We start from the raw sequence: 14,138 nt of genomic DNA, 5'->3' as shown, positions 1-14,138 counted from the left end.
CCTGGTAGTGTACATCTATGGACCGATCCATAGAGTTATCTCCTGCGGTAGCACACATCTATGGACCGATCGCACTCCGCGTACAAGCAACAGATCTGACCCTGCAATGCCATGTGACTATGTGACGCGTGTATACATGTAGTTGGCTGCTGGCTGCGAATTTCATTAAATGGAGTTGATCGTCGTGACCTTGAAAATCGAACATAACATGCATTTACTTTGATAATTTGGAAGATCAGAATGATTGTGCAAGATGGTAACTTTTGCCACTTGGTCTACCAGATCGTAAGACTTAATTTTGCTTGCCACATACACTCATACTAGTCACCCCCCCCCACACACACACTGATACATTAACACCCACAGACACAGTTCACACAAACAACAAACACACTCACACATACACACACACACACACACACACACACACACACATACACGCACGCACACACACACACGGACATAGACGCCAATCCCTTCTCTTCCCTTTCCACCCCCTCCCCCCTGACACAAATGCACGCACAATCCCAATCACGTTTATCTCCATTCTACCAGATATGTACATGTATTCATCACCCCTTCCACCCCACTGACCTAAAACTATAGGTTAGTGTCCCATCCCCCTCCAAAAATTACTTCAAAGACCATACATTTTTGGGTCCATAATAAAAGTTAACAAAGCGGAAAGGCATCAAAGTTTGCAGGCCGGAAGTTGACAATCGCGGCGAACTTACTAAAGTTTGAACGACGTAGGAAATCTTGTCGCGGAATTGTTTTTATTTTATTTTTAAAATCACTGGATGGCTGGTGTAACAGACTGGGATCTTTATTGACTCGGCACGATGTTGCTGTTATCTAGGTATGTTTTATATAACTGGGACTTACTTTTGAGGCTCTGGATGAAGTGTAGATTCTTGATCCGAGTCCGAGGTAAGGTAAGATGGTCTGTGACTGTGATTCGTGATGCTGGTGCCTGGTGACTTGTGCGATCGCTTTGGATGTTTGATTGTTTCGTCAAAGTCAATGTTGAGGTCCGTTTCGAAATTTGTGGGATCAGAATTTTTGGAAAGACTTCCGTAACGAGCGACCACCCCATCAAACACAATAAAGAAAAGGCCTAACCCTAACTTTGCCCTAACCCTAACTTAACTTTAACGGTTTCCTAACCCGCCTAACTTCTAACCCTAACCCAAACTCAAACCCTACCCCTACCCCTACCCCTACCCCTACCCCTACCCCTACCCCTACCCCTACCCCTAGATTTAGATCTACCCCTACCCCTAGCCCTCAATTCTGCTCTGTCTTTAAAGTGGTCGCTCGTTACGGAAGTCCTCCCGAATTTTTGGTGTGTGTCTGTCAAGCGCCATTTGACGATCAGCCCGATCTTAAGACTTAAGATGGCGCAGAACCATATGACGATCCGCAGAAAGTGCGGCCCTCTCGAGATGGGCGGGACGCGCCATCACATACAAACAAATGATTTTGCAAAGTTCACAAACAAAGAAAGTGGCTATTCTCACCCGCCCGGAAGTTCTCGCAAGATCAACTCCTCCCCTCTTCTCTCTCTCTCTGTCTCTTTCTGAATACTGTCTATCGGTGTGGACGATCAAATTGACCAAAACAAAGTTAAAAAATGATGTTAAAACACAAAAGTAAATTAATTTGGTTGTCTACAAAGATGCTACGGCTATTTAACTTTTCGAATCGAGCCGAACTACGCGGGTCGCCATTTTGTTTTGTTCTCTCTCTTTCACTCTCTCTCTCTCCACTGCCCACAGACAAAATTGTACGCTTTTAGTAGGCTACAGTTGTAATGGAACGTTTGTTCACGGCACAGAATTCTACAATTTGGCCACCTCTATTCTCACCCGGGGTGAGAATAGTGCAGGCGGGTCTTGTGGCTATTCTCACCCGGTGCGCGTGTCAACAAATTTTGCGTTCACCCTAAACCACAGAATTCTACACTGTGATAAGAGAAAAATTGTAGAATTCTGTGCTGTGAACAAACGTTCCATTACAACTGTACTTGTAGCCTACTAAAAGCGTACAATTTTGTCTGTGGGCAGTGGAGAGAGAGAGAGAAAGAGAGAGAGGAGTAGCGCGAGAATTTCCGGGCAAAACAAAATGGCGACCCGCGTAGTTCGGCTCGATTCGAAAAGTTAAATAGCCGTAGCATCTTTGTAGACAACCAAATTAATTTACTTTTGTGTTTTAACATCATTTTTTAACTTTGTTTTGGTCAATTTGATCGTCGACACCGATAGACAGTATTCAGAAAGAAACAGAGAGAGAGAGAAGAGGGGAGGAGTAGATCTTGCGAGAACTTCCGGGCGGGTGAGAATAGCCACTCCTACAATTTTTCTGTTATCACAGTGTAGAATTCTGTGGTTTAGGGTTGACGCAAAATTTGGTGAACGCGCACCGGGTGAGAATAGCCACAAAAGACTCGCCTGCACTATTCTCACTCCGGGTGAGAATAGAGGTGGCCCAAACAAAACTCCGCAGAGAATTGCAAAATCATTTGTTTGTTTGTGTGTGTGTGTAGTGTGTGTGTGTGCGGGTACGTGTGTGTGTATGTTGTTTTAGCGTGTGCGTGTGTGGTGTGAAGTGACTTTTCTTGGGTATAAAATCCTCTCTCTCCCTCTCTCTCTCTTTCCCACTCTCTCTCTCCCTCTCTCTCCCTCTCTCTCTCTCTCTCTCTCTCTCTCTCTCTCTCTCTCTCTCTCTCTCTCTCTCTCTCTCTCTCTCTCTCTTCCTCCCCCTCTCTCTCTCTTTCTTTGCCATTCTCGCCTCTATGTGTGTATATATAGTAATATATGTGTTTGTGTGTGTGTGTGTGTTTCCAAGCGATCGGCAGATGGCGCAATTCTTGCTTGCATTGCACAATCTTAAGATCGCGCAGCTCTCTATTCTCTAATCCGTAGATGGCCGGGCTTTCTGCGGATCGTCTTATGGTTCTGCGCCATCTTAAGATCGCGCTGATCTTCAAAAGGCGCTTGACACGTCCACTTCCAACCCGCGACCACTTGTCGTATTTTGCTTGTCAGCGGTCTCTGTCAGCAAAATAGGTCAGGTAATCCATGTTCAGGGCCGCTTCAGTGAAATCAATGTGTCAACTTCCGGTTTATACTGTGATATCGTCACTCATTCCAAAACGTCATTCGCAGATTTAGCATTTTAACATGTTTTATTTAAAATGCTCTGCCCTTGTCGCGACCGCATGCCCTCAGCGCGACCGCATACGGAACAGGGCGCGACCATGCGCACACAATATATAACAGGTGCAAGAAAGTTGTTAGTACACTATTTAAAGGTTAGTAAAATCATTTCTTTAGCAAATTATGATGAAAACAATTATCTTTATTAATAACAGAGGGTACAGAGACAAGTGGTCGCGGGTGGGGCCGGCTACTCTAGTTTAGTAACTGAAGAAAACTTCTCTAAGAATGTTTCTGATAAGCCTTTCACACTTCGAACTCAACTGCTGCACTAGCAGAAGACTGACGTTCTCGGAAAAGGATTGACAAAAATGGAACGAGACAAGGCACGTAACTCTAATAAAACAGATTGCACACGAGCTGCACAGAAGGAAAAATGGGGAACTGGTCGCGCTCAGGGCACGGTCGCGCCAAGGGCGGATGTCTCTAGATCTAGATCTAAATGTAGTCGTAGGTCGAATGTGCCTGTAGTACTGCAATCTTGAAATGAAATTCCAAATGGTGTTGGTATTCTTGGGCGGGTAACTTTGTCCTTGCGGAGTGTCTACGTACACAGTAACCGGGCACCTAGTCTCAGTATCTCTACACTGTACGTACACAGTAACCGGGCACCTAGTCTCACCTAGTCTCACCCAGTCTCACCGGTGCTCTTATACTTTAGCCCGTTAAATTCTTCAATTGATTTTATTCCCTTTTCCATAACGAGCGACCACTTTAAAACATGATCTATCTAATCAAGATTATACTCAATGGCTTCCAAAATCACAATGGAAGACCGAAAAGCACTGTTATACCATCTGTTCATGACAAATTAGGGTAGTTTGCGCATTTTTAGGCCCAGTTCAAAGTTTTGAAGGTCTGAGTCGGGGATTAGTAGACTTTGGGAATTTAACGTGCTTAAGTATAAGATCACCGTCTCACCCGCTGTTTATTTTTCTCGAAAACACTAGGAAACACTAGGAAACACTCGAAAACACTAGGAATCACTCGAAATCACCTTTGTACCTTTGGATGAAATCATCATTTTAATATCAGAAGGCAGCCTAGAGTCAAAGATTAGGCTAGATCTATGCTAGATCTAGATCTAGAAGGGAGTGTATAGTGTATACAGACCCGGTAACTGAGAACAAAGTCACAAAGTATACAGACCCGGTAGGGGAACTCTTTTGTGATTTCGGAAAGTTTCAGCACCCTCTTGGCTCAGGGTAGACCTGATGCTAGAATCTCAGTATTTCTGGACCGGTCGAGGATAGCATTTCCAAATGGCGTGACGTGACAGAGAAATGGGCGGGTACCCGGAGATACAGGGGATACCCACGAGCAATTTATATAACAAGAGACACTTCAGCAAATTCACAAGTTCCTTTTATAGCAAAGACGCATTCCTGAAAAAACCCCCCCCCACCAACTCACAGAAAGTTGCGGCAGAACCCAAACACAAAGGGAAAAAACCTGGTTGAAGAAAACGAAAACAGGCAGAAAAAACAACAACATCTATTGTCAAGAAAGTAAGACCTACACACGATTACGATTCATCAGATGAATTTTCAGATTTTGTTTAAATACTTCAGTGTTTACTGTTTAGTTTTCAAAACTTTCTGTTACTCGTCAGGACAAATCCTACCATGCAGTAGTATAATGTTGATTGTTAAAATTCAATATATCCATGTAATATCTGTCTTTTTTGGGAATTTTTTGTATATATTTGTAATAATTGTATTTATTGACATTATTTTGAATACATATTTTGTACGCGTTATGTTTTCTGGCTTTTTGTACCTCTTGTACAATAATTGATCCTAATTTTTTAGGAAGGTCCTCAGAATAAAACCCTCTTTCCTATCTAGATTTCAGTGTCAGAGTCAGGCAGCGCGCAGCACAGGTTGACCATATATAGTTCCGCTGCGAGAGAGGGCTTCTGTCAGGCGTGCGTTGCCAAGCAGCCTCCATTACTGTATAACCTCCTTGGCCTATGGACACTTTAAAATGATCAAAATACACGTCTATGTTATGAAGTAGCCTTTTCTTTTAGGAAAATACAAAAATTGCAGCTGCGATTTGTGGACCAAAAAATGCCCAAAATGGCGGCTGCGACAAACACAGATGCTAGCTGCTCTAGATGTTTTGTTTTCCAAACCCTTTCCAAGTTTTGAATGATGATAAAGTACTTATAAATGATGGATTGTGTTAAAACAAAACAAAACTGAGGCACCCCATCATTTCCGATATATCGGTGATACGTCTGCAAGGGGTGTGGACTGGCGCCGTTCTATGGGCGATACATCAGGAAAGAGTTAAATGGGCATGAAAGATGTTGAGCCAAAAAACAGAAATGAGATGGAGGGAATATGGGTCAACTAGCAGATGGCAAGCCAAAAGCTTCACTCAGTATGCATATATATATATATGTTTAGACACACATTTTCTCTCTTCATGAAGTGGCTCAGTTGTTAAGTGGTTTTTGATTGGTTCAGGCGTCTGTTCCTCCCTCGCACTCAAAGGTCATATACTTCAAATTCAACAAATTATATAATACTAAAGCTTTGGGTGGGAGGGGTAAAACCAGGTAGCTATAATTGGTAGAAGCTGGCCTGTCTGAAGAGTGCTTTTGTTCTCCCCAAGATTGGGTTCTTACTACATTCAGAGGTCCCACCGCTTGAATAATCTTACAGTTTTGGGTGGGGGGGGACATATATATATTATATAACATAATTACAGCTGAAGTGGTGGTGTTAATAAACAGTTAATTTAATATTTTGTCTAGCGGCTGTAACGATGAAGCTGATGTACTGTTGTATGGATGATATTTGATATGTGAGGCAGCGTGGTGAAATCAGGCGCTCATCAAATTAATCAAAGTGAAGAAACTGGCATTTTTCCTCAGGTTTGTGAAAATTTTAATAGAATTTTTGTTTTTTGGCTCAACATCTTTCATGCCCATTAAAGAACCTATTTGTGTGGGGATTTTACTGAAAAGTGTTGAATAAAGGCATACAAAAGGTAAATTTTAAATTTCACTGACTCTCAAGCTATGGAAATGACTAAACTTTGGCAGCCATTTTCTAGCTAATTATATATCTGAAACCAGGTGACCCCACCTCCTTCAAATGGCCATATCTCGACTTATATCCAAGATAAATGGGTATTTTAAAAATTGAAAACAAGGCAAATGGACAGGCCTTAAAGTGATAACAATAACTTCATATATGCCCCAAAATTGACGAGCGCCTGATTCCACCACGTCGTGACACATATTTGTTATGTTATGTAATACTAGCTGTATAGTGAAAAGCATATTTTTGTCTTTCTCTGTATTCCAGTGGTCCCTCGACACAAACCTCACAGCTGATGTCATCAGGCTGCTAGAATCTTATGGAGAAAGTGAAAGCCCGGAGAACCTTTTAAGAAAAATAAATCTCCCAAGTTGCCGATGGAACGTTTGGCATTGTAGACAGTAATCTACCGAATCATGATGAGATCTGTGTCTGACAATAATGCCTCAGACTGGGTGAGTGGGTGCGAGAGGACTGTGAATACTTGTAGATTTTACAGCTTACAAGTGCAGAATTAAATTCTTTCTTTGTCATGTAATATTTTCTTATCTTTGTGGTGTTTCTCTCTCTCCCCCCTCCTCTCTCTCTCCCTCTCTCTCTCTCTCCCCCCTCCTCTCTCTCTTTCTCTCTCTCTCTCTCTCTCTCTCTCTCTCTCTCTCTCTCTCTCTCTCTCTTTCTCTCTCTCTCCATCTCTCCCACCCTCTCTCCCTCCCTCTCCCTGTCTCCCTCCCTCCTTTTCCCTCCCTCCCTCCCTCTCTTCCTCCCTCTCCCTCTCTCTCACAACTGCTGTGTATGACATAGATGTCCTCCTGGACTAGCGGCCTGTGTATTATGCAACGTTACACCAATAGGTCGAACTACCGAGGTTGGTGCCGACGAATCAAGAGTTATAATCCGTGTTATAATAATAATAATAATAGATAGCATTTGTATAGCGCATATCCCCGCTCAACAGCAGGCTCTATGCGCTTTACATTATATTATTACCCCAGCAGACCATAGAACACTCCGAAACATTCTCAGCTTCCCGGGAAGCATACAGTGCGAGCAGCCGATTAAGCGCTCAAACACTAACAAACTGACAAGATCTTTCGCTGTCTATAGCCGGGTACCCATTCCCACCTGGGTGAAGTGAGGAAAATTCGTGTAAAGTGCCTTTCCCAAGGACACAACGTCGGGCCCCTGACGGGATTCGAACCCACGACCTTACGGTTGCGAGTCCGAGAGCCTAACCACTAGGCCACCGACGCCACTCTAACTGTATACCACTCAGGCAGGGTTCAAGCAGCCCGCTCTCCAAATTATCTTAATTTTTTTCGTTATAGGCGCAAAACACACACACATAAATATATATATATATAACAATGCCAATAGGGGATATTTGTGTCCGCAGGACTGCAGCGTGTCTGAGACGTCTTCCCTGGCTAGCGGCCTTGGTTGGCGGGGTAACACCAGTCTACACGGCCTTATACAGTCCATGAAGAGACGGGGGCGTTCGGGGCTCGACACCTCCCAGGGTTCTCTGCACTCCACGCTCTTCTCCAGCTGTAGCAGGTGGGGCCCCAGCTCAGTCTTTACGAGATGCACGTTCACATTATGTCCTTACGAGCACACACACATGCGTGACGTAAACACACACGCCTGCTTTCACACACTCACACATACGAGCACACACACACAGACGCAGTCTCATACGCGCACACACACACACACGCACACAGACACATGCACGCATACACACACACACGCATGCTCATACGCACACACACGCATGTACGCACACACACACGCGCACACACACAGGCACACACACTCACACACACCCGGGGGCGGTGCTACTGACTGAAGTGTCTTTAGGCCATTCTCAAAAAGGGGGACATTAACATGTTCTTATGTTCAGTAGAATTGTTAATGGGCTGATGCATCGATGTCATGTTCATAAGTGTGCCGGAAATGCAACAGGGAACTGCTGCTTTTTCTTTCCTCATCCTTACTATCATCAATTTTACTCTACTTCTTTTCTATGTTTGTGACTCTCTTGTGACCCACTATTTCCGGGGTGCCTTTAATAGTCGAAGCGGACTTTGTGCTGTTGAAGCTAGAGAGGTGAGCAGAGTAAGCCCGATTCCCTGTAAAGACTTCTCTGTTGACATCCACCCCTTGGCACTCATATTATATGACCTTATGCAGTTGCGAGCGCCGTAAAACCTTACTAAAACTAAAAATATATTATATATATATATATACCCATCGCCTTTTTCAAACATATGCCTGATGTCAGCTCATGAATTACCTTATGCAAACAATTTTTACAAATATGTAATACTTTCACACCCATGGCCTTACCACAAAACACTTACCTGACCGGTTGAACCACGTGTTGTGTTCCTCAGCATCGCAAGCATCAGTGAGGAAGAGGAGAGGGTGGAGGAGGAGCTGTGTGACCCCGGGGCGGAGAAACCGTCTCACGAGGAGCTGACCTCAGATACAAACAACTGCCACAAGCCTCAAGGTTCGCTTCTGAAAATGATGAATAAGATAAAGTAAAATAGATAAGTTACTGATTTCAAAGAGAACATTTTGTTTACCATGGCATACATGTATATATACCTACCTGCCTACCTACCTACCTTCCCTCCCACCTACCTACCTACCTACCCAACCACATGGGTACTTACCTACCTGTCTGCCTACATACCTACGTACTGACATGTGTTTTAGTTGCGAGTGTGTAAAAGTTACCAACTTACTTTACTTTTCCGGTGGGTGGTTGGCGGGTTCTCTGGTGTGGTTTGCTTCTTCTTTCCTATAAAAAAATCTATCGTCCTTATCTCCCCTTCTTCTTTTTTGTTTGTTACTCTCTTGAAACACCTCTAATCTTCTGGCTCTCATATGACCTTATGCAATTGCGAGCGCAATAAAACCTCTACTAAAACTAAAAAAACAACTTACTTTTCCGATCCAGCGGCCATTTGAGTTCTAGCCCTACGGCCTGAAAAGTTGTAAAAAAAACCCAACATATATAGTGTGTATAGTCACACTGGAACTCGCCCTTTGTAAAGATATGATTGTTTTGTATGTTGTTTTGCTGTCTATGTATTAACTAATGCTTTTGAAGTATTCGTGTTAGGTAAATATTCACCGTGGAGTCTTCTTAAACCAAATTTTGACTATGTATCCATTTATGTATTTTGCGAATTGCTTTGGTATATTATTTTATTTTGTATTTGTATGTGCTCATTTTGTAACGATGTGTAAGCGTGCGCGAGTGACAAGCAAGTAGATGTGTGTGTGTGTGCGTGTGCGTGTGATTGTTTGCGTGTGTATGCGTGTGTGAATATTGTTCGTACATGCATTTATGTAAAGCGTGTAGAGCTGTGTTCACACGAGAGTGGGCGCTATAGAAATGATCTACATTATTATTATTATTATTAATTGTGCAGGACTGTCGGGTTCTCTTTGGTTTAGCTGAGTTTTGGTTTCTAGTAGTGGTGGGCGGTACCGGCGAAATCCAGAGTCGGTACTTTCTCGCTGGTGCCGAGAACCGCCAGTACAGGCTCCGGTACCGGTACTGAGAGTGACACCAGTAGGTGTCACAGACTTCGCGTCTTGCGTTTAACGCCACGATCAGCGCCGCCCGCATCCCCCCCCCCCACACACACACCAGTCAGAATTGGAGAGGCGAACTGTGACGCAAAATACCTTTGAAGTTTGCTGCCGCATGGGATTAAACTTTGCAAGCAGAATTTTAAAAAATAGTTATCGCCGCAAAAAATTGGTTTCATTTTCAGAATCAGCGTATCAAAATAAGCAAAGTGGCTCGCGTAGAACCTGATTTGAAGCCATATTTTAAATTTAAGTAAACTTCGTTTTTCATTGTCAATTTTGAATCTGAAGTCCTGTATCAAGGTCACCCGCTGCGTTGTGCATCTGATGCCCCAGCTGCTAGACCTAGGCCTGCACACTGCACACTTCCCGTGGCCGGTAAGAAGAAAAAAAAACAACCGTCGCGTCGGCTCCTTCTCAGAGCCGGTATAACCGTTGGTGTCGGCTCCTTCCCAGGTGCCGGTACTGGAGGCCAGGTGCCGGTACTGACACCTCTTTTGGTAGAACTGGGAGTTCCGGTACTGGGTACTGGTACCTGCCCATCCCTAGTTTCTAGAAGTTGATCAAATAGAAGACAAAACATTGGGGACTGTATTTTCTTGTGGTTTACCTCTGTACTGTGTTCGGATTAACCGTGTTTGGCCTAAGTGGATTCCACTGTATTTTGATTATATGTTGGGTTCTGAGATTTAAACATTTTTTATTTTCAGCGTTGAAAAGAGTGGAGAAAGGAAGTGTGTCTTGTGGGAGCTCTGCGCTGCTGTCAGATGCGGTGACTGCCGGGAGTCCTTTGGAAGTCACCGAGGTGGTCGCTTTTACGGGGAAATTGGGGGGTTCATCTGGTGTTGAACAGCGACTGGGGATGAAACGCAGAACAAGACACAGTGTCCCGAGCTTTACCATGAAGACCCGAGGCCGGGCTGTGGCTGACAGTTCTCTTCTGGACCACCCGCAAAACTCTGCGAGATCTTCGTCATGCACGACGGTCAGCTCGCCGACAGACAACCTTGTGGGTTCGACAAAGCCTTCAATATGTTCAACGAAACCTTCAACTCGTTCAACAAAGCCTTCCACCCGTTCCAAAAAACCTTCTTTTTCTGAGAGTCTGACTGACAAGCAAAATGACTTTTTGGGGACAAAACCATCAAGGCGTCTCAACAGCTTAACGGACAAAGGAAAAGAGAAAGAGGAAACGTGTGCAGGGAAGAGAAAGAGTGAGAGGGGGGCCAAAGGGAAGAAAAGTGAGGAAAGTGTCCCGATAAAGAAGGGCAGAACAGCACAGTCAGGTGGACCAGCGGAGGAGAAGCAGAGGAAAGGGGCTTCATCGTTGAGTGAAGTAAGGATATGCAATACCCCCTCATGTTGTTGAAAATCATGATATCAGGTTTTCCACCCAACGGTGAAAACCAGAAAAGGTCAGGAATTTCATTTTCAAATTTCCCCGATTGGAAAAACGCTATGAAAATGAATGAAAATGAAGCTAACTGGGAGACAGCTGGGAAATCAAAAAGGGCCGCCCATCGTTATGAATTTGGCGGAATGGTTACATTTCTTTTTTCTTTCTTTTGTCTTCAAAATTCATGGCACCCTCGTTTGTGATTTTTGAAAATTTATTTGCTGTTTTGCTTAATTCTCCAACGTAATAATTTTTTTCCCTTACATTGTATAAGTTAGAAATACAGATGATTTATGTCACAACATTCTGTGCTGCTGTCTAAGCTCAACTTCCACACCCTCTGTGCTCAGAACTCTTGTAGTGGTTCAGTACCACTAGGCCCTTTTCACTTTAAAAAAACATTAGTTGGCCAAAACCAGGAGGAAGGTCAAGATTTTAGTTTGCAGCATGTTGAAAAATTCCAGCGCTTTCATGTTGTGTGTGTGTGTGTGTGTGTGTGGGGGGGGGGGGGGGGGGCTTTGACCAATGAGAGAATTATATGGGAGGAAACACCCCCCCCCCCTCCCCCCAACAGATTTAGTTGGACACTTGAAACAATCCGCTGTAGTGGGAGGCATGTTGTGAAGGGATGTGCTGTTCACATCCATCAAAAGTTTATGATGCGCTGTCCTGTCAGTTTCCGTGGTTTTTACAAGAGTCAAGCCGACAGCCAATAACAGGGTTCCCACTCAACTGGGGAAATGGGAAATAGCTGGGAATTTCATTTTCCGAATTCCTGGTTGGGAAAACACCATGAATATGAATAAAAACGAAAATATACGGGAGAAAGCCGCGAATTTTAAGGGCTGCCCATAATTATGAATTTGGTGAAAGCGTTAAGATTTTAACACTTTTTTAAAACTTTCAATTTTACAGAAAATACGGTGGTAACACATGCACCCCCATCCCTGATTCCAATCTTTAAAAATGTTGTCTTAATGTTGTTGTTGGTGATGTTACATCTTAATGTAGTCGTTAGTCATGTTAGGCCTTTCAGTCAACTTGTCACAGAGGTATGGGGCTTCATTCATGAATGAAGTATGTACTTGTGATGCTCCTTTACGATTTTCCATTTCTGAATTCATGCTAGGCCTTTATGTTGTCGTTGGTCATGTTACTCCTTTTTGGTAGGTATTTGCTAGAATACTCCTTGGTGAGGGTGCGGTGGCGAGCGGTTAGTGTGCTCGTCTCCGAAGCGGAAAGTCAGGGTTCGAGCCTCGGTTCAGACAAGCATTTTTTTCGCCCCCTCCTGCCCACCCAGTAGTAATGGGTACCTGACTGCGAGTTGGGGAAGTAAAGGCGACGTGGAAAGAAACTGGCCACCCTACCACAATATTCCGAAGGCCCAGGAAGGTGTCTCACTAACAAGACAATCCCCAATGTCCGGATCGGATGCGGGAACAACTTTACCTTATTTTTACTCCTTGTTGATAGTTGTCGGTGGTCATAATATTCTTTTTTCCTTTCCTTTTCCCCTTCACCAATTGACTGTTATTGTGTCAATACACTTTTATCCTTACTTAAACAAGTAAAGATGGTGCAAGGTGTGTGTTTCTGTAAGGACATGGGTGTGTAAGTATTACATATTTGTTTGCATAAGGTAATTCATGTGTCGACATCAGGCATATATGTTTGAGAAAGCGACGAATATATTTATATTTATATATATATATATATATATATATATATATATATATATATATATATATATATATATATATATATATATATAAAAATATATGTATATATATATAAATATATGTATATATATATAAATATAAATATATGTATATATATATAAATATAAATATATGAATATATATAAATATGTCTTTGGGTAAGGTGGTGGTTGTATAGATGCCTGGTATATGTGTTAATGTCTGTGCAGAAGATTTGTGGTGTATGTGTGACTTGTTACTTGTTACTTGTGTGAAGGACCGGCATCACTGCACAAGGGGCATCTCTATAAGCGCTCCGTCCCCTGAAGAAGCACATCTCGAAGTGTGTAGATGCTGACGGTTCCAAGCAATGGTTGATTCCATAGCCTTCTGCTCCTCCCACTCAGTCTTGAACTTCTGCAGGCGCCCCATCCAACTCCAAGCTCACGAAGTCAGTATTCCGACTCTTCTTGTTCTTTTTCTCGTTTTTCCCTGACTGAACGCAGAATTTCAGGTTTGTCAGGGCACAGCTTTCCGTCAGGTTTTGCTTTCCCAGCGAGCTCATGTGTGACTGTTGCGTTGCAGTATGGTCACAGGGAAGCGTGGAACATGCGTCGACACTGCCTGTTTAACTTAAGTCATTTCTTGACCTTTGTTATCGATCCTGATCACTGACTTTGTGTGTGGGTGGTTGGCGGGTGCTCTGGTGTGGTTTGCTCCTTCTTTGCTATCGAATATCTATCTTCCTTATCTCTCCTCCTCTTGTTTTTTATGTACGTTACTCTCTTGAAACACCTCTATTCTTCGGCACTTGTATGACCTTATTGTGTTGCAAGTGCCGTAAAACTCTTACTATAACTGACTTCGGTGGTTGGCGGGTGCTCTAAGTCCTTAACTGACTTTGTGTGTTGACCGGACTCTGATAATCCCCAGAATCCTGCCCCTGGGGGTGCCGTTGGTGTGACAGAACTGTGGGACTGGGTCATCAAACCGGTTCCAGATTGCCGTGGAGTTTGTGTGGAGGGCCAGAAAAGGTAATTCTGGAGTGTTGTGTGCGTGGGTCTGTGCGCGCGTGCCTGTGTGTGTGTGTGTGTGTGTGTGTGTCTGTGTGTGTGTGTCTGTGTGTGTGTGTTTGTGTGTGTGCGCGCGTGCCTGTGTGTGGGTCTGT

The 14,138-nt window shown here is 43.6% G+C and overlaps 1 protein-coding gene across 1 annotated transcript in view; it reads left to right on the top strand.

The window, feature by feature from the left end:
- Positions 1–731: 731 nt before the first annotated feature.
- The window catches only part of LOC101859922, a 43,852-nt gene continuing 30,445 nt past the window's right edge, over positions 732–14,138 (top strand). Inside the window, exons 1-6 of the mRNA XM_035968979.1 lie at positions 732–859; positions 6,539–6,726; positions 7,665–7,825; positions 8,665–8,783; positions 10,588–11,213; positions 13,904–14,004. Coding sequence (XP_035824872.1) covers positions 6,688–6,726; positions 7,665–7,825; positions 8,665–8,783; positions 10,588–11,213; positions 13,904–14,004 — 1,046 coding nt within the window. The 5' untranslated portion in view covers positions 732–859; positions 6,539–6,687. The remainder of the gene's footprint in view (positions 860–6,538; positions 6,727–7,664; positions 7,826–8,664; positions 8,784–10,587; positions 11,214–13,903; positions 14,005–14,138) is intronic.

Source organism: Aplysia californica, unplaced genomic scaffold (genome assembly GCF_000002075.1).
Source record: "Aplysia californica isolate F4 #8 unplaced genomic scaffold, AplCal3.0 scaffold00102, whole genome shotgun sequence".
Taxonomy (NCBI): domain Eukaryota; kingdom Metazoa; phylum Mollusca; class Gastropoda; order Aplysiida; family Aplysiidae; genus Aplysia; species Aplysia californica.
The sequence above is the reverse complement of the archived record's forward strand: the minus strand, read 5'-3'. Positions and strand labels throughout refer to the sequence as shown.